The sequence below is a fragment of the Toxorhynchites rutilus genome, chromosome 3 (assembly GCF_029784135.1).
Source record: "Toxorhynchites rutilus septentrionalis strain SRP chromosome 3, ASM2978413v1, whole genome shotgun sequence".
In the NCBI taxonomy this organism is placed as follows: Eukaryota; Metazoa; Arthropoda; class Insecta; order Diptera; family Culicidae; genus Toxorhynchites; species Toxorhynchites rutilus.
The window spans coordinates 93,652,366-93,671,600 of NC_073746.1; the positions used below are offsets into that span (position 1 = coordinate 93,652,366).

General features: G+C 40.9%; 1 protein-coding gene across 1 annotated transcript; it reads right to left on the reverse strand.

Annotated features, from left to right (window-relative positions):
- Window positions 1–1,741: 1,741 nt before the first annotated feature.
- LOC129773316 (uncharacterized) lies at window positions 1,742–3,139 on the reverse strand. Its single transcript, XM_055776919.1, has one exon. The coding sequence runs from the start codon at window positions 3,137–3,139 to the stop codon at window positions 1,742–1,744; it is 1,398 nt and encodes a 465-aa protein (XP_055632894.1).
- Between the last annotated feature and the right edge of the window lie 16,096 nt (window positions 3,140–19,235).

A 19,235-nucleotide genomic window follows, 5' to 3' on the forward strand; every position in this document is an offset into this window, starting at 1 on the left:
TGTTCGTTTTTAAAAACCCGTTTCGATATAAATAATAAATTGGCAACATGTGTCCTAATTAAAAATGGATAACGGAAAAATACGACAGCAAAACACCACCGCGCTAAACATCGATTATGTCGCTCATATCAAAAATTTTCCACACGCTACAGCCTACCCAAAATGACGGCGCCAGTGGTTGTATGGTTAGCGTAACAGCCTCACAATCCGATCGGCCTGGGTTCAATCCCAGCTGGCGTCGTTGGGATTTTCTGAGGCGAAAAATCTCTGGTTACGTCTTCCTTCGGAGCGGAAGTAAAAGAAGTTGGCCCGGCTCATGAGTTGTTGAGTCTGATAGGTAGGAACAGGTGGAGTCGCCTCCCTGATGTCGGTGATTGGCACTAAAGTGGCGGAAATAGGCCGACGAAAAATAAGCGAAGATAAAAAAAAAAAAAAAAAGCCTACCCAAAATACCTTTGCAATGCGGTGGAGACGGAGCGACAAGGTTATCCAAAGTGACGAGAAAGCTTGCCGGGTTTGGGATGACAGAGGGTGGCAAAAATTAACATATTCACTAAGAAAACCAACCGGAGCATGCCTTCTGTCCAATTTCCATACAAAGTAAACCCGAGTGGGTGTGTTTGTGTTTTCTCCCCCAACCCACTCCACCACGCTTTCCACACGCGGTGCTTGAGTGACTTGATGGTGTTGTTCACGGAGGTTCTTCTTCTTGTTCTCGTTTATTATACATGCCAGCTGAAAGAAAATTGTAAACTTTTCACATTCAGCTCCGGCATCGTGTGTGATGGTTCTTCGGCGGATTTCTTTTCCGCGGCCTCTATCTGGGGATGTTTTTCTCCGTCCCCCTAACGAAGAAAATAGTACTCTGTATCGTTTTACTTATTGAGGTGTACAAACCTGGGCTCATGCATACACTTTGGAGGGACAACGAGACCGAGAACGCTGGAGAGGGATCCGTTGAGGAGCGCACATTATACATATCCATGATTCCAGTCATGTATTTTTATGACTATTCCTACCGTCGGACGAATCGGAATTGACTTGATGTGTGAAGTGTGATGTTGCAAAGAGTACATTAGTAAAACATCACATGTTTCCCGCGCGCAAATGTCATTTTCATCTGGTAATAAAAGCATCCAGGGCTAACCACATAAAAAGACTGCGGTTGACCTTTTTTTCTCGTTCGTTGAAGTCGCCAGTCTCGGTGGTCATCAAAAACCATCAGCAAGAGTTGATTCAGTGCTGTTTTATTCATGGATGTGAGAAAGATTTGCATTCTGGAACTGTCCGGGATCAAATCCATGCCCGAAAATGCTGTTTTACTGGTGATTATTTCTTTCTTGGGTTATTGAATACTTGGATTATTTATCACGTGATTCGATTTGTTTATGAGCTAAGATTTCCCTTTGCAAGTAGGAACTTCAAACGCTGTCTCATTCAACAAAATGACAAATTGAAGTTCTTGTGTTTCGGATTTGGTCACCAACTCTTTTTAGCAACACGAAGTTTTTCTGTGTACGCTTAAAGCTAAAATAATGTTTTATTAAATATATTACTTCTGATTGAATTCAATTGCTTACAAATTTGGTGGGCTATGGTTGCAGAAGCGGTATTTGGCCCAAATATTCCGGAATCGAAATTAAATTAAATGCTTTAAAAAAAAAACCTTTTAGATGGATACTACACTACACGGCTTGTTTTTGATGAGAGCTCGATCCAATATGGGGATTAACAAAGGAATTTATGTACAGTTTCTAGCAGGCGGTTTCTGACAAGCGTGTTCCCTTTGGATGAGCGAAATAGGGCTGTCGCTGGTACCGATATCAACAGTGGTACTGTGTTGAGGGGTCCCGTCGTGACATACCCCCACCCGTAAACCTTGGTGAGAGTAAGAGATTTCTGGATCACTGGAACCGGGTTTACTCTGTTCCTCGACGTCCAGTACAGCCAACTTCACAGCTGGCCTACGCAAGATTCCCGAAGACCTTCGTACCAACGCCTGTCGTACTCTGCCATCGCGCCCTGGAAAAACTTCTTCGATCCGACCTCTTATCCACTGGTTCCGCCCCGTTCCGCCAACTACTAGTACCAGGTCACCAATCTTCACGTCCCTTACATCTTCGAACCACTTGCCTCTTCTAGTAATTGTCGGAAGGTACTCTTTGAGCCATCTTCGCCAGAAATCATCGGCAATGCATCTAGCCATTTTCCAGCTGCTTCGGAGCGCTACTAGCTCTAGCGGTTCAGTTGGTAAAAATTTTGTACCTAATGAGTTACCCAACAAAAAGTGGTTTGGCGTTATAGCCTCCTGATCCGCTGACTCCAGAGGAACGTAAGTGAGTGGTCTGGCGTTAATCATGCCCTCCGCTTCTAACAGAATTGTCTCCAATGTCTCGTCGTCTGGCCTACGTGGGCTTTCCAAGATTGCTCCTAATGCGACTTTCACCGAGCGAACGAGCCTTTCCCACGCGCCGCCCATGTGTGGAGACGCTGGCGGGATAAATTTCCAGGTTGTCTCAGCGGTAGTGAATTTTTCCGCCAATGCAATGTTCAATGCTTTCTGATGCGCCTTCATCTCGTTATGTGTACCGTGAAAGCAGGTGGCGTTGTCGGTCCAAATTTCCCTAGGCTTGCCTCTGCGTGCCACAAAGCGTTGTACCGCCATGATACATGACTCGGTAGTTAACGAGTATATTACCTCCATATGGACTGCTCGGATGGTGAGGCACGTAAAGAGAGCCACCCATCGTTTCACCTTGCTTCTGCCTACTCTTACAATTAATGGTCCAAAGTAGTCCAATCCGGTGAAAGTAAACGGATGCAGGAAAGCAGTCAAACGGGTCTCAGGAAGAGGTGCCATTGCTGGTGGACTTGGATTTGCTTTCGCTTTGCGGCAGTGTAGACACGCACGTTGGACTTTATCTAGTAGACGTCTGAGAGCAGCTATCTCGAAACGTTGACGAATCTCGTTGAAAATGGGCTCTCGATTGGCGTGGCGAAAGCGGCGGTGGTACCAGTCTACAATGAGGAAGGTTATTTTATGTTGTCTAGGAAGGATGATTGGGAACTTAGCTTCCATCGGTGCATATGGCGCAGCACCGATACGGCCGCGGCACCGGATGACCCCTTTCTCATCCATAAATGGGCTCCTAGTGTATATAGTACTGGATTTGTTCACGGTGGGATGGCGTTCATTGGGCGAGCCTCGAGTTTTGTAGAGAGTGTTGATTTCGTCCGCATAGAATTCACCTTGAGCAGTCTTCACGAGTGTTTCTTCGGCTCGCCGGAGCTCGTCGCTGGTAAGATTGCTGAGTTCCAGGTTCTCGCCGTTTTTCCGTTAACGAAGATTGTCGATATATCGTAGTACGTACGCTGTTACACGCTGCAGTTTCGTCCATAAATTGAATTTGTCGAACGTGATTTTGGTGATGAAATGAGTAAGGTGATTGTGAGGGTGTCGCAGCTCTTCTTCAGTCGAAGGGTTCGTTTTTTTATTTGGCCACCTTTCTTCGGGCTCATAGAGAAAGCTCGGACCTTGAAACCAAGCATTGGCCATCACTGTGAGCCGTGATGCCACTTGGTGGCTATGTCCGCGGTGTTCATTTTTGATGGTACCCATCGCCACTCTGACTGCAGTGTGGTTGTTAGAAGTTCGCCAACCCGAATAGCCACGAACTTGTGGTACCGACGATGATCGGTGGAGTGGATCCACGCGAGCACAGTGTTTGCATCGCTCCAGCAGAAGCGGCGTTCGAATGGGAACGTGTGATATGCCTGTATGGTCTCCATTAGACTAGCACCTAAAACGGCCGCCTTGAGCTCGAGTCGAGGGATTGACAGAGCTTTTAGGGGGGCTACTTTGGTTTTCGCTCCTGCTAGTGCGATTTGCACGCCGGTTGCCGTCTTCAAGCGGAAGTATACTACGCAGGCATAAGCGGTTTCGCTCGCGTCGACGAATAGATGGATTTGTAGATGTTCGAAGCCGTTCTGAAGAGACGAGGAGAAGTAGCAGCGTGGTATACGTATCGAGTCGAGATTATGAAGCTGATCTGCCCACAGTCGCCAGCGTTCGTTAATATCTTGTGGTATTCGTTGGTCCCATCCTGTCCCTTTGGACCAGAGCTCCTGAATGAGCATTTTACCGATGACGAGGTAAAATGCAATGAAGCCAAGTGGGTCGAACAGGCTCATGACTAGTCTGGCAACCTCACGTTTCGAGGGAACATGATCTTGGCGTAGAATCTGTTGCAGATCTTCCCTGTCCCCGAAAGTGTAGACAAATAGATCGTCTCGCGGGATCCATTTCATGCCCAATACCGACTCAGTTCTCTCACCTCGTTCCAGGTCCAAACTTTTGAATTCTTCTTCAGCAATCTCGCCGATTCCTTGCAGGACCTTAATTTCATTTGATAAAAATCGACGAAGAGTGAAACCTCCTTTAAAGTGCACCAATTTGACCTCATTCACTACGTCGATCGCCTCTTGAATGGTCTCGAAGCTGTCCAAGTAGTCGTCGACGTAGTGTCTGTCGATGATAGCTGCCGCGGCACGCGGGTATTCTTCGGCGGATTCTTTTGCGTTAAGATTTTTGATGTATTGAGCTGAGGCCGGCGAACAGGTTGATCCAAAGGTGCCTACATCCATGACGTAAACTTGCGGGGGGTCAGTTGGCCTTTTCCGGGACAGGAAACGTTGCGACTGACAGTCTGGATGTCGAATCTTAAACTGGTGAAACATCTCCATCAAGTCACCACACACAGCCACCGGATATTGGCGGAATTGAGACAAGACTTTCGGGAGAGGTATCAATAGATCTGGCCCCTTAAGTAGTTTACAGTTGAGCGATACGTCACCCACCTTTGCAGCAGCGTCCCAGATCAATCTTATCTTCGCAGGCTTTTTAGGGTTAATAACTACGCCCAGGGGAAGATACCAGACGCGATTTGGTTCAACCGAAGTCAACTCCGTCAAGCTAGCCTTATGTATATATCCCTTCCGCTCATATTCCGTAATCATCTCCTGTACGCGATTTTTTAGTTCCGGTTCTCGCTGAAGCCGCCGTTATAAGGACTCCAGTCGTCGGACGGCCATTGGATAGCTGTCAGGAAAGCTCGTGCTGTCGGTCTTCCACAATAGCCCCGTTTCAAATGACAATCCGGATGGTGTACGTCGAGTTGTTTCCTCTAAAAACTGTCTTGCGCGTTTTTTGTCTGTTGACTCCAGCGGCTCACGAAGCCCAACTACTCCGATGTCTTCCAGAGTAAAATAATCGCGAAGCTGTTCGTTCAGTTCACGATCCGAATCGGATACTGCCCCAATATGAAGGCCGAGGATCGCTGATTGATTTGGTGAGTTAGGAACGCACCTGTAAATGCCCCATCCCAGTCTGCATTTCGCTCCGATTGGATCCCTTAATCCACCTTCACGCAGCTTTAGTGGAACGCACAGGCGCAAATTGTCCAGACCAATGGATTTGAGGACATACTAGTTCGTAGGCTTCAATCGGATGCTCCCGTAGATGAGGATAACGATTTGCGAGGTCTTCATATTTTAGACTTTGAGTAGGTAGCACAAGTCGACTCACCGTACGAGTCTGAGATTTGTTGTTTTTACCCGAGATGCTGAGGCACACACATCGCGATTTTGGCTCTACCCTCGTTACGTTCCCAGTCCACTTCAAGGTAAGCGGCTCAAGTTTGCCACTGACGTTTAGTCGGTCTGCTACCGATTCATCAAGGAGTGTATATGATGAGCCTTCGTCAATAAAGGCGTAGATAGTTTGAGAAGTATTGGGACCGTAGAGGGTAACTGGGAGGATGCGAAAAAGGGGCCATTGGAGGTTTCCGGATGTTACATGGCTAGACGAAATATTCACTCTTTCATGAGTAGTGGACGAATGAAGAAGTGTGTGGTGCCGCTGACGACATTCTGGTATACCACAACCATGCCATGAGCGACACGGCCATTTACCGTGACTGTTAAGGCATGTTCGACAAAGCCCCTTCTGCTGAACCAGCTTCCAGCGTTCGTCGATGCTGGCGTCGCTGAATTGTTCACATTCGGCTACACGATGGCCCGCTCGGCCACACGATAGACACTGCTTATACGGTTTAGGCTCGGTTGAAGCGCTATTGGACGCGGCACCTTCAGCTTGTGCAGTGGAATGTGCTTGCAAAATACTAGTTTTTCCACTTTTCTGTCGGTTAGCTCGGATATCCGACTGCAATGCAAATTTCTGGAGAGTACTAGGTTCCGGATGGGTGAACGAGACTTCACTTGCAGCTGTCACTAGCCCCGACATGAAATCGCCGAAAATGCCAAGCGTTGTTGGTTGGTGTTGATTCTTATAAAGCTCCTGTAGGAGAACTGGGTTCGAAAGATGATTGTGTTGACCCGCTGCTTTGAGATGGCCCACCAGATTTTGTACAGCGAGGCCGAAATGCATCAGGGTTTCCAGACGTTCGTATTTTGGAGGTGGGAGTTGATGGATCCTGTTTATCAATGACCTGATGATGAGATCTGGTCTCCCAAAAAGAATACGCAGTGTCGCACCAAGTTTTCTGCATCTGAGTAACCACAAGTGGCCGTAGACTGCTCGTAGTTACTAATGAAGACCGGCCAGTCTTCTGGATTTCCACTGAAATTTGGTAAATCTTTTCCGAGGACTTGTCGCGCAGCTATTTGCGCTTAAGACAGTGTTTGAGTAGAAAATGTATGTGCGGGGGTCGAAGGTGGTATAACCGAAACGGAAGAATTTAGTAGCACTGGAGCTGGAGACATCTGTAACGCTGGCGGCTGCGAGAGGGGTTCAAGCTCTGCTGGGTCATCGGGAATCCTGTTCAGGTTGGGATCATTTATTCGTCCATCTCAATTTCCCTCTGATCTTCCAGTATCCTGTCCTTCCAGCCAATTTTTCACCTTTTGTTCGGAATTGACGACAGACCCACCTCGGCTGCTTGCCTCTGCTATTTCTCGGATAATCTCCTGACGCTTTTCAAACGATTCTCTCCTCGCTCGTTGTTGTTTCTGTTTTAGCTCTAGCTAGCTTTCAACTTGCGTTCGCGAAGCAATTAAGTCTCTTCTGCAAGCTTCCGCTTCTCTTCTAACTGGCGCTCTTTTTCTTCCATCATTCGCTTATTCATCTCTTCTTGCTCCTTCAACTCCTGTTCCTTCATGACCCGTTCTTCTTCATTCAGCTTCAGCTGTTCTGTTAACACTGTCATACGAACACTCGATGATACGCTTCCAGTAGGATCGATGCACTTCGCTCGGTGTTTTGAGCCCTTCCTCGAACTAGTTTTCGGACCTGTCTTAGATCCCTTGGCAGGATGATGGTCGGTAACGGGAACTTGAAGATGATCGTCACCGGACGTCCCTTGCTTATCGCATCCCTTGCAGAAGTAAGAGGCACTTGACTGCTTGATATGATCATCGACACCGGCACAACTAAAGTGTTCCCAAAGCTTACATGCATCACATTGCACCATTTCTGCCTCTGCAGAGTCCTTCCGGGCACAGGACTGACAGTTCCGGGGAGAATTAAGGTCTTCCATACTTCTAATACCGCAAATTTCTTTAAGATTCTTGTGTTTCGGATTTGGTCCAACTCTTTCTAGCAACACGAAGTTTTTCTGTGTACGCTTAAAGCTAAAATAATGTTTTATTAAATATATTACTTCTGATTGAATTCAATTGCTTACAAATTTGGTGGGCTATGGTTGCAGAAGCGGTATTTGGCCCAAATATTCCGGAATCGAAATTAAATTAAATGCTTTAAAAAAAAACCTTTTAAATGGATACTACACTACACGGCTTGTTTTTGATGAGAGCTCGATCCAATATGGGGATTAACAAAGGAATTTATGTACAGTTTCTAGCAGGCGGTTTCTGGCAAGCGTGTTCCCTTTGGATGAGCGAAATAGGGCTGTCGCTGGTACCGATATCAACAGTGGTACTGTGTTGAGGGGTCCCGTCGTGACAGAAGTGTTTCCTTTATACATCTTTCAATTAACGTTTTTAATCTCTCTTATAAAAGAAAAATGATTTCAATTTCAAAATCATTTACTGGCAAACAAAAAGTGTTTATTATATCTCAGAATACATCGAGAATATAACCGCAAACTGCCGCCTATCTGATCTCCGGCAACTTCGAATGACTTTATCCTTGAAGACATTTTAGAGCACTTTGTGTCAGATGTCCAACGCAGTTTGTGACATTTTTTGATGATATCGAAATTAATAAATTCACTTACAAATAAACATCATTATCGGATAATGGATGCAGTGGTTCACACCCAACATGGGAGAAAATCGGGAAGTTCGATTGCGTTCGACTTTTGAAATGAGGTTTCCGATCCACTTTTGATAGGATTTTTTTCATTCTGTGTTATAGTGATTTTCAACCGCATTGACTGATTCGTCACTCGGACCGGATTTTCTTGCATTCTGAACGAAGGATGTTGAAGTAGAGAATTGTACTCGTGATCAGTCTTGCTAGTGGTCAACATCTCATGACTATTTATGGAGACGTATGTGCTGTGTCATCATAACATGAACATCGTAAAATGAACATTCAATCGAGGGCTGAACTAAAACTGTCAGATGACATCTCGACATTTTTACGTTTTATTTATTTGATGTTCGTCGTTCTTTAATTGAACAACAGTGTTCACGGCAGTTGATACGCATTAACCCTTTATAAGGCCGTGGAAACTAGGCAACGAATCGACTCCATCTTCAGAAAACATGATCCTTACATGAGGAATAACACGTATTAGGCTGTCAAAAAAGTCCTGCGGTATTTCCGCGAGGTGTCGTTGTAAGCGCGTAGTTCTAGTTGTATTCATTGTATCGAGTCATACTATAGCTTGTTGGAAAGGTATAATATAGAACTTGACCGTGTTTTGTTTGGTTAAGTCGTTCGTGAGTTATAGTGTCGCAAATATGGAGCAAAATAAAGAGAAAATCCGACATATTTTACAGTACTTACACAGTAGATCCTAAATAGTATGTTTACAGTGAAAAACTTATCAACTTGCTACATTTTCAACGAGTTAAAACAGAATTTTCGGCCGGCGCTCTAAAATCGTGGTTTTGTTACATAAAAATGACTCCCAAATTAATATCGTACCCAAAAAAATGGAGTATTGATAGATACCTTTAGAAGTTTTTGGTTAGGTAAAATATTCAAATAATATTCGAAACGCATCGAAAAAACTATTTTTCGTGGGTGGCAATATAGTTGTCACGGAAAATTATAAAGGGTTGAAGCAAAATAAAAAGAGATTGAGCTTGTTAAGTAATACTGAAAATATATTTTAATCAATGTAACGTGTTTATTTTGCTTGTCGATGCTGCTGTCATTCATTCGACGTCAAACAAATTTACAACTATGTTCATTCATATTCTTTCTGTGCTATCTGAGCTTTTTTTAAAGTTCGAGTCATCAGAATACATTCACATTTATTCATTGCCATTGAATTGTCAGGAATGTTGTGACTGTTCATTTTCAATATCCCGATAAGTGTGATTTTCTCATTGAGTCAGTTACTCCGAAAGCGCAACGGAAATCGGTGGCGCAAGCGGAAATGCCAACAAAAGAGCAAGATCTGCACGCACACACACAACTAAGGATTGCTTAGGCTTGGACGGCGAGGAGGCATTCTGCAGAATCGATCCGAGTAGCGAATGCAAACTTCGTCAGTCAAAGCTGAGTGTTGGCAATTTCATCCGCTAATTCTATAGCACAGTTTGATCCGTTTGCAAAACATTTTTTCAACATCGAAATTGGAGTCTTTTGAAGCGTTTCTGACAAGTGGAATTGGAATTGCATATTCACTATGTAAAATGGAAAAAATTTAACTGAGACGAAGACCTTGCATGCTTCCACAATTTAAGTCAATGTCACTATTATGAGCATTCTGTACTTCGTTATCTTCCTCAATGAATTTCTTCGTTTCGTCAGTGTCCGAGAACGATGCTGATAGTGAATGAACTGGTATATTGATATCAATGAATGAGAAAACTAGGAATATTCCCTTTTGCTCACATTCCGTGAACGCAGAGCAGAACGAATAAGAGAATGAACGAAACTGGATGAATCAACTGTGAGTGGCTGGCTGTGATTGTGAAGTTTGGCGTTGGTACATTTCCGGTATCCCGAGTGCAATGGTATAATGATCGAATGTGGTCGGAAATTCATCTGAAAAAATTACATAGATATTTCTTCATTAACGTTTCGGTTTTATATTTTCTTTCAGAATGTTAGTTCTTTAATATTAACACATCCAGTTGTTCGACCACTTGTAATAAAGTAAAGAATTGTCACAAGGAATAACATCAATAATTTGTTAAATGACCAATTGAAAATGTTGAAAACATCCGGCATAAGGTTTTGAAAATCAATAAAAACTAAATTCTCGAAGAAAACTTCGCTTTTAAAGATTGCGTATGCGTATGCGAGTTTCAATGAAGTGTTGTTATTTTAATTTTTAAAGTAAATTTTAAGTAATATGAATTAATTGTGCAGATTATTTTACTTAAGAAACATAGTCATGAATAGAACAACAGTGATGAATGAGAAATTATATATTTCTAAAATTAAATATTGGGCCCTATTATGTAATTCTAGTTAAACAGAGTTTGACTTGTTAGCATTATTTTATTGTTATAGCTACAGCCAGGTGGAAGTTGTTGGCATAATTTGCTTTGCTTTAAGAAACAGTATCGAATTGATCGTTCGATCCAATTTACATAATAGGGGTCAATATTTCTGATAGACTCTTATACTTATACTTTCTTATACTGCTAGCTAATTGGTTAATTGGTCTCACAGACCGAGAATAATTTTCATTACATTCATTCATTAATTTTCATTACATTAGAAAAAGTGACTCGCCTTTAATTGGACATCTAGCTAATTATACATACCTATAATGCGACACGAAAATTGGATATTATGATATGATTCTCTAATTGGACGTTTTTGTAAACCTCCTTTGTGCAAGTTTCAACAACACGATGAAATTTTAGGAGTGTTTTAAACCATTTAACTAAATTATGTATTTTGCACACTTTTCTAGTGATTATTTGTTAGATTTTCCTGTTTTAACTTATTTTTCATATTGGGTTGTGTTTGTTGATAAGATAAGATAAAAATATGGATGAGTTTGAATATATTCAAAAAAGCTTTAGCTAAAAGGGGGTGCTTGAAACAAAATCCATCGAAAAATGAATGAGCATTCAGCGATAGTATCTAGATTTTTTTTTACTTTGTATCCCCAATATTTTCCAGAAAAACGAAATCGTTTGCTAAAGGTGATTCCTATAGGAGCGCTATTCTCCGCACTCGAACGGTCAAAAACAATGTTCACTGAGAAACAAATTTACAAAACGATTTCTAAGATCAAAAATATCGAAAAAATCGAAAAGAAAAGATTAATTTTCGCGATTTTTTGGAGTACAAAGAATCGATTCAAAAAATCGAAAATCGGAGAGGAAAAGATCTATCTTCTGAATATCGATGCAAGATCTCACAATCCTAGTTCGAACTTTGTCTTATTGCCTAGTACTGAATTAATTTCCAAATGACTTTTTGATACAGTCCACGTTGGTAGACCGCAGCCTAACATTTCAACAATTAGTCGCCCGTTGTGCCCAAAAGTTTGGCCACCACTAATACAGGTCTGACTCGATTATCCGGGATTCGATTATCCGGAATTTTAGACTCTATTATCCGGAGTATTTTATTTTTAATTTTCGGAAATTTTGAATAATTTGTATAATAATTCTATATTGAACAGCTAATATGGGTATCAAATGAAAGGGCTTGACTAGTAGAACACAGTTATTTATGAAAAATGCACATCCAAAATGGCGCCATATATATTTTTTTCACAACCCCATCAAAATGGGTATCAAATTAAAAGGGCTTGACTAGTAGAATACAGTTATTTATGAAAAATGCAAATCTAAGATGGCGGCCACTACAGAATGGCGGATTAACTATTTTCTCAGAACCCCATCAATATCTCGACTAGTAGAACATATCAGATAATGAAAAATCCAACTTCAAGATGGCCACAGTCCCCAAACAACTAATTACTTTATTGAATGGTTTCATTCAGCTTGACCTGTTTCTATGTATGTTTGAATGTTTGTTGGGTTATCCCACATTAATAGAAAATTGACCCCGTTCCTATTGATTGATCTGAAATTTGTATGTATGTCATTTAATTCTACTGTCATTATAAAACTGCGTATTCCATGATCTTGAAAAATTCAATTTGGCCGCCGCAAAAAAATGACTGAATGGCTTGATTTGGAGAATACACTACACTATGAACAACATAAATTCGAAAAGGTCGCCGCCACAAAATGGTCGACTATGTATTTATTGCAATCCCCTCAATATTGGAATCAAATGATATGATTTGACTAATAGAATACATTACAGGTCGGACTCGATTATATGTGATTCGATTATTTACAATTTTTGACTCAATTATATTCAGTTTGGAAAAAAATACTTTTTTTTATATTTCTAATATGGCTTATTTCACGAAGAAATGTAACCTTTCAATGTTAAGGTGAAGTTTAAATGACTTTTACATGTACAGTAGGGTAAAAATCATTATTTTTGAAGATTTTGCTTGAATTCTCACCAGGAATTGTTTACATCGATATTGCAGCCAAATTAAGAAATATAGAAGTTGTGCGTCAAAGAACAAATACAAATGAAACAGGAATTTCTACATTACTCGAGAATTAATGAAGCAAACGAAATAAAATTTGTCATGTGAAGGTTTTAGGATGTAATAAATGTTTCTATGTTGGTTAGCTACTACTCCCCCCTCTCTAAGGGGAGGCTACCATACAAATGAAACACAAATTTCTGCATTACTCGGACATTAATCAAGCAAATAAATCCAAATTAGGCATATGGAGGTTTTAGGGTACAACAAATGTATCTATGGCGGATTGACACTCCACTCTAAGAGGGAGCTGCATTACAAACGAAACACAAATTTCTGCATTACTCGAGAATTAATCAAGAAAATGAAACCAAATTTGGCATGTGGAGATTTTTGGGTGCAATAAATGATTCTATGGTGGTTAGATACTACTTCCCCCTCTCTAAGAGGGAGCTTCCATACAAAAGAAACACACATTTCTGCATAACTCAAGGAACTAAGCAAGCAAACGGAACCAAATTTGCCATGTGGAAGTTTCAGGGGGTAAGAAATGTTTCTATGGTGTTTCGACGCTTCTCCCCCTTCTCCAAGAGGGGGAATTCACATAGCTTGAGAAGTGAGCAAGCAAACAGAGCCAAATTTGGCATATGAAGGTTTTAAGGGGCAAGAAATGTTTTCATTGTGGTGCAACACTCCTTTCCTTTCTTTAATGGGAGACTGTCATACAAATAAAACCAAATTTTTGCATATCCCGAGAACTAATCAAGCAAAGGGGTAAACACAAAACTCGAAGAAGCAATCGTCATATTTGAGATTTCATAATTTTAGTATATTTTCTGTATCAAATATGTATTCCATGTAAGGGAGAAACATATTATTTGCAAGTGATTGAAAAATCTTGAACGAGAATTGTGTCTGCAAATAATTTTATATTACAATGACGAGTTTTGGTAGAAAATTTATAGGAAATTTATAGTGAAAGGAAATTGTAAAGGGTCAATTAGAAGATCAATCGAAAAAAAAGTTCTGCGTTTGGACCAATGAATGGCGTTAACGTTCCCTGTGGAACTTTTGCCGTCTCAACGTATGCATTAACTAGCGTCATTTAAAAATACTTAGTTGAAATTTCTTAAATCAAATAACACACCTTGAACTTATTCCGAGGGGCAAGCTCTAGAACACGCGTGACCACAGTGCAAGTCGAAGGAATTTTCTCTGACGAAAAATCCCCCCGCCAGAACGGGGATCGAACCCGAACACCCGGCATGATAATGTGAGACGCTAACCACTCGGCCAAGGGTGCACTTTCCTCTCTCACATAAAAAAAAATCCGAATTCTTTGAGGAGATGATAGAGGATTATATTTAATGAAAAAAATCCTTCTACGCATATGTTCGAATTTCAACAATTACAGAGTTATGAACTTTTTTTTGTTCGGGGCTCTGTTTGTTGTAGGAGGATTTAGTTGCTCCCATTTTATAGATGGAAAAATGAGTACGGGATACAGTTGTGAAACATCTAAATTAGTTGATTTAAATAACATTTTGGAAGTGAAAAACATGATAATTAATGGGTTTTCGAGTGTATTGCTGATTTTACCCCGAAAATGAATAATAAGCATGATTGTTTCTATCCATCAAAATTGAAGCTATTAGTTCTTTGAAACCCTACTTCTATCTTTCTTTATTTCGCTACTATACCATTTTCAACAATTCCCGGCGATCCTTCAATAAAAATTTTCAAAAATAACAATTTTTACTCAACTTTATTACTCATAACCAAAAATATCATAAAAAAATATATTCGTAGCAAATAACTTTCAAATAAATACAACAAATAAATGCATAAGAAATAAGATAAGTAAGAAAATGTAAGCATTTTTTTAAATAAAATGTTTTTCTCATTCAAAATTGTTTTATTTATTCAAGAAAACATATTAAATTGTTCGGAAAGCTCGTGTCGCCACTAATGATGATTAATTGTATTTCAATCTGTGACTTGCTTCATGCACGCAACGAAAATGCCGTTTTGAAGCAAATCGTGACAGATGATGAAAATGGATCATTTACAATAGTTTGAAGTGGCATAAACAACCTTTAGCTAACTCCAAAGTCGATCTCAACCCGAAGAATGTTATAGTCTGTGTTTGGTGTGATTGTAAAAGAAGTCTGTATAAAAAGTTTAACTTTAAAATGTTACTTTTTTTTTAAATAAGCTTCACTGAAACAAAAAAAATATTATCAAACTTTATATAATCGAGTATAAAATTGTATATTATTGAATCATATTTAATCGAGCATGTATATAATCCAGTCTAGCCTGTATAAAAACTGAACTTAAATCAACGTCTGCAAATTAAAGTGTTTTTACCTCAGTTTATACTTCAACACATATATTTCAAATTGGAACTCAGAAATACAGTCCAAAAATTACTAAAATAAGCTTTTTTTTAATTTTTCTTTTTGTTTTTTAGACTAAATTTGAAAATTTTACGAGTTTGTTGTTTTACGACGTATACGAACAAAATATACTTAAAGGGTGTGTCACATCAAATTGCATCACGGAAAAAACGCTGTAGAAATTCGCCCAGTACGAAGTATGAATAAAAAGAAAATGCCAAAAGTTGTTTAATAGTTTTTATTTTACTGTCTAAAATTTTCAAAAGGATCGGTCTCCTTTTGAAAATTTTAGACAGTAAAATAAAAACTATTAAACAACTTTTGGCATTTTCTTTTTATTCATACTTCGAGCCCAAGCCCGTATGCTCGCACCTTCCTTTTTACCCCGTCCATAAGGTTCTGTACAACGTCAGGTTGTAGTTTTTTTTTTTTTTTTGAACAGAAATCCATTTTTCCTTGAAGTCCGCCTTCGATTTGACAACTTTTGGGTTCTTCCGGAGGGCCTATTTCTCTATTGGGCGAAGCTCCGGCGCGTTGGGCCGGTTCATTTCCTTTGGCACGAAGGTGACCCCGTTAGCTTCGTACCACTCCAACACGTCCTTTGAATAGTGGCACGAAGCGAGATCCGGCCAGAAGATGGTCGGGCCCTCGTGCTGCTTCAATAGTGGTAGTAAGCGCTTCTGTGGGCACTCCTTAAGGTAAACCTGCCTGTTTACCGTGCCGGTCATCACGAAGGGGGCGCTCCGCTTTCCGCAAGAGCAGATCGCTTGCCACACCATGTACTTTTTGGCAAACTTGGATAGTTTCTGCTTGCGAATCTCCTCCGGAACGCTGAATTTGTCCTCTGCGGAGAAGAACAACAGGCCCGGCAGCTGACGAAAGTCCGCTTTGACGTAGGTTTCGTCGTCCATTACCAGGCAATGCGGCTTCGTCAGCATTTCGGTGTACAGCTTCCGGGCTCGCGTCTTCCCCACCATGTTTTGCCTTTCGTCGCGGTTAGGAGCCTTCTGAACCTTGTATGTACGCAGGCCCTCCCGCTGCTTGGTCCGCTGGACGAATGAACTTGACAAATTCAGCTTATTGGCGACATCCCGGACCGAACTTCTCGGATCACGTCTAAACTGCTTAACTACGCGCTTGTGATCTTTTTCACTGACGGAGCATCCATTTTTGCCGTTCTTCACCTTCCGGTCGATGGTTAGGTTCTCGAAGTATCGTTTTAGTACTCTGCTGACCGTGGATTGGACGATTCCCAGCATCTTACCGATGTCCCGATGTGACAACTCCGGATTCTCGAAATGAGTGCACAGGATTAATTCACGACGCTCTTTTTCGTTCGACGACATTTTTCCAAATTTACGAAAAATTGACAGTGAAGCATGGCCAACGTGATCTATACACTCTTATCTGATTATAAGCGAAAGCTGAAGATATAATTCCTAAAAATTAAATTTCTTCAGCGATTTTTCCGTGATGCAATTTGATGTGACACACCCTTTATATTGAAAAATTAATTCTCACGCATGTTACTTGGAATTGAAATAACTCCAACAGAAAAATTAAACAGAACCGAACTCATCAATAATGAATTTGGAAAAAAAATAAACAAAGTAGAGGCCCCGCCCCACCTCTCTCGTGCTACACATGCTGTCAAAACATGAAAACTTCATCTCAAAAATGTATCACACGATAGCTGATTGTGAGGCGGCGTCGAGGCCCAGCACAGTACCATAAGTGTATCCTCGTGTTTCCCATGCTCGAACGGTATCATCATTATGTAAAAAGAAAATTTAAATTTCACAGGCAGTAGATTTCCTCGCTGCGCAATGTGTCCCTCTCAGCGCGCTCCTCCCGAGCTGCAGGACGAGCGTGGCAACGAGCGGCAGGAATGAAATGAAAAACGCCTTCGGGAAAATGTGCGTCCCAAAATGTTGATGCGTCTTTTCTTCGTTCATCCTACGGCAGGCGAGCCGGGATCTCGCAGCTATTTCCTCTGCCTCTGCGTTATAGTTTCACGTTAGGTACACAAATAAAGGTTATAAAATAAAATTTACACGAGAAAAAACACACACTCAGCTTTTAAGAGAAGGCGAGAGATAGCGGCAGGCAGTTCGAGAAACACGGGAAAGGACACGTTAAGGGTGAAGAAACCTTCGAAGTTGAAGGAAACCCGGCATTGTCAAACATATTTTTGGGGCCGAGCCATGCGGTGGGAAACGGATGGGCGATGAGCCTCTGCTGGGTGAGTGGGAGGAGGTCGATTCCGAAAGCGTACCACACGGTAGGTATTCGATGCGAAAGCGGTGGTGGCGGTGGCGGGGGGTTGGAGAAGTTTGAATATGTAGATTTCTTTTGTATACAAACGAGTGAAGATGTCTATCGTAAAAACAAAATTATGAGTAGTTTGGGGGATAGGAAAGAAAATCCTCTCGTGGTGACAAATTTTGAGCTTAGCAGGGAGAATCTACTGGAAGGCATATGGTCGGCCGAAGCAGAGTGCTTCTTAACATGTAGGTAGGTACGTTCGTGCTGCCGTTCAGTAGCTCAAATGTACACCGAGAGTGTGACAAAACAAAAATACCTCAAATGAATATTTAAACAGTCTCTATCTAAGGCACACATCTGCTTCAAAACGCAAACCTTCCTCCTCTTCGGGCTGACTCTTTTACGCATCATAGATTCATGAGTGGCATGTACAAAATCATGCCGGGGAGGGAAAGCGGGAGGCGCTGGACCAGCGAAAATCAAATCTAATTCGGGGAGGCTTCAAGCCACGCCGGAAATTTGTTTGCGAAATGGTTGAAAATTTGGATGAAACTGGCTGAGACCTGGTTGAAAAAAAGGAAACTTGGAAGTGAAATTTTTCGTCGATTTATCTCATCCATTTTTTGATTAACCCGCCATGTTAAAAAAAAATCAAACAAAGGTAAATAAATAAACGAAAAAATTAAAAACGGAAAAAAATAATTACAGTTCACTCAGGGGTGTGTTATCAGCAATTTTAAATAACATTACGATGCAGTCGGGATGTACCAACTGGTATTATGTTCCTTTGAACCCTATTAGATGAAAAGTTCAAAATAAACAGTTTGATTTTTTTTAAAAGAATGAAGTGCAAATTTTGATTCTTCTTCTATAGTTATAATACTAAATCAAGATTCTTCTTGGATGACACTAACGTTCGCAGTGGAACTTTTGCCTCTTCAACGTAGGTATTACATGCGTCATTGTTATTAGTAGTACTTTGTTAAGATTTATATGCCGAATGAAACGCCTTGAATGTATTCTGCAGTGGCAAGCTCTAAAAACACTCAAATTATGCTGAAATCAGTTAAGTAGTTAATAAAGTCTTGACAGAGTGCCTTTTTGAGTTTAAAATCCTGTAAAACAAATAACGACGTTGTGTCAAAAAACGAATTGTAGAGCAGTTTGAAAGATTTTCCATCTGGTTGATAGAAACAATCAAGTTTGTCATGCAATTTTTGGAGAAAATTAATGAAACCCTTCCAAATTTTTTTCATAAATTAAAATTAGTTATATCTTTAGGATAAAAATTCATGCAGCCATTCTTTGCCACACCAATATAGTTGTTCGTAGCTTTATTCCTTATCGCAAAATATTAGACCCGTAATTTTAATTTTTTTGTTAAGGTGGCTATTTTTATTTTAGGATTGATTTTCAATCGAAATGGTGAAATTCATGTGTCTACGTAAAACGTCACACTAGAGGATTAGACATTCTAATGAGTATTGATGATGTAATGGTGACAGTCGCTATAAATCAATGTAGGCGCATGGTAGTCTAGTCGCATAGGAATACACTAAATCCCTTTTTTACGCGAATATTTATTCCGTAATTTTTCATACGCGATTCTCTAGAAATTGCGCGATTTTCTTGAAATTAAACGATCTGCCTATCGTCGCCTTGTTGGGAAGAGAAATTCGGCGAGTGCGCGTGTGAGTGTGGCTGTGACGAGCGCGCGCCGATGACGATCTTTCTTACGCGATTCTCTCGAAATTGCGCCGATTGCTCGAAATTTCACGTTTTTTGCGCGCACGCATCAACTGCGTAAAAAAAGAATTCAGTGTATTGAACGAAGACTGAAAACATGATAACTTCGAGAAGTTGTAAACTCAAAAACGAA

Coding starts and splice junctions, on each gene's coding strand:
- LOC129773316 (XM_055776919.1), bottom strand. CDS start 3,139: ATGGATGAGAAAGGGGTCATCCGGTGCCGCGGCCGTATCGGTGCTGCG.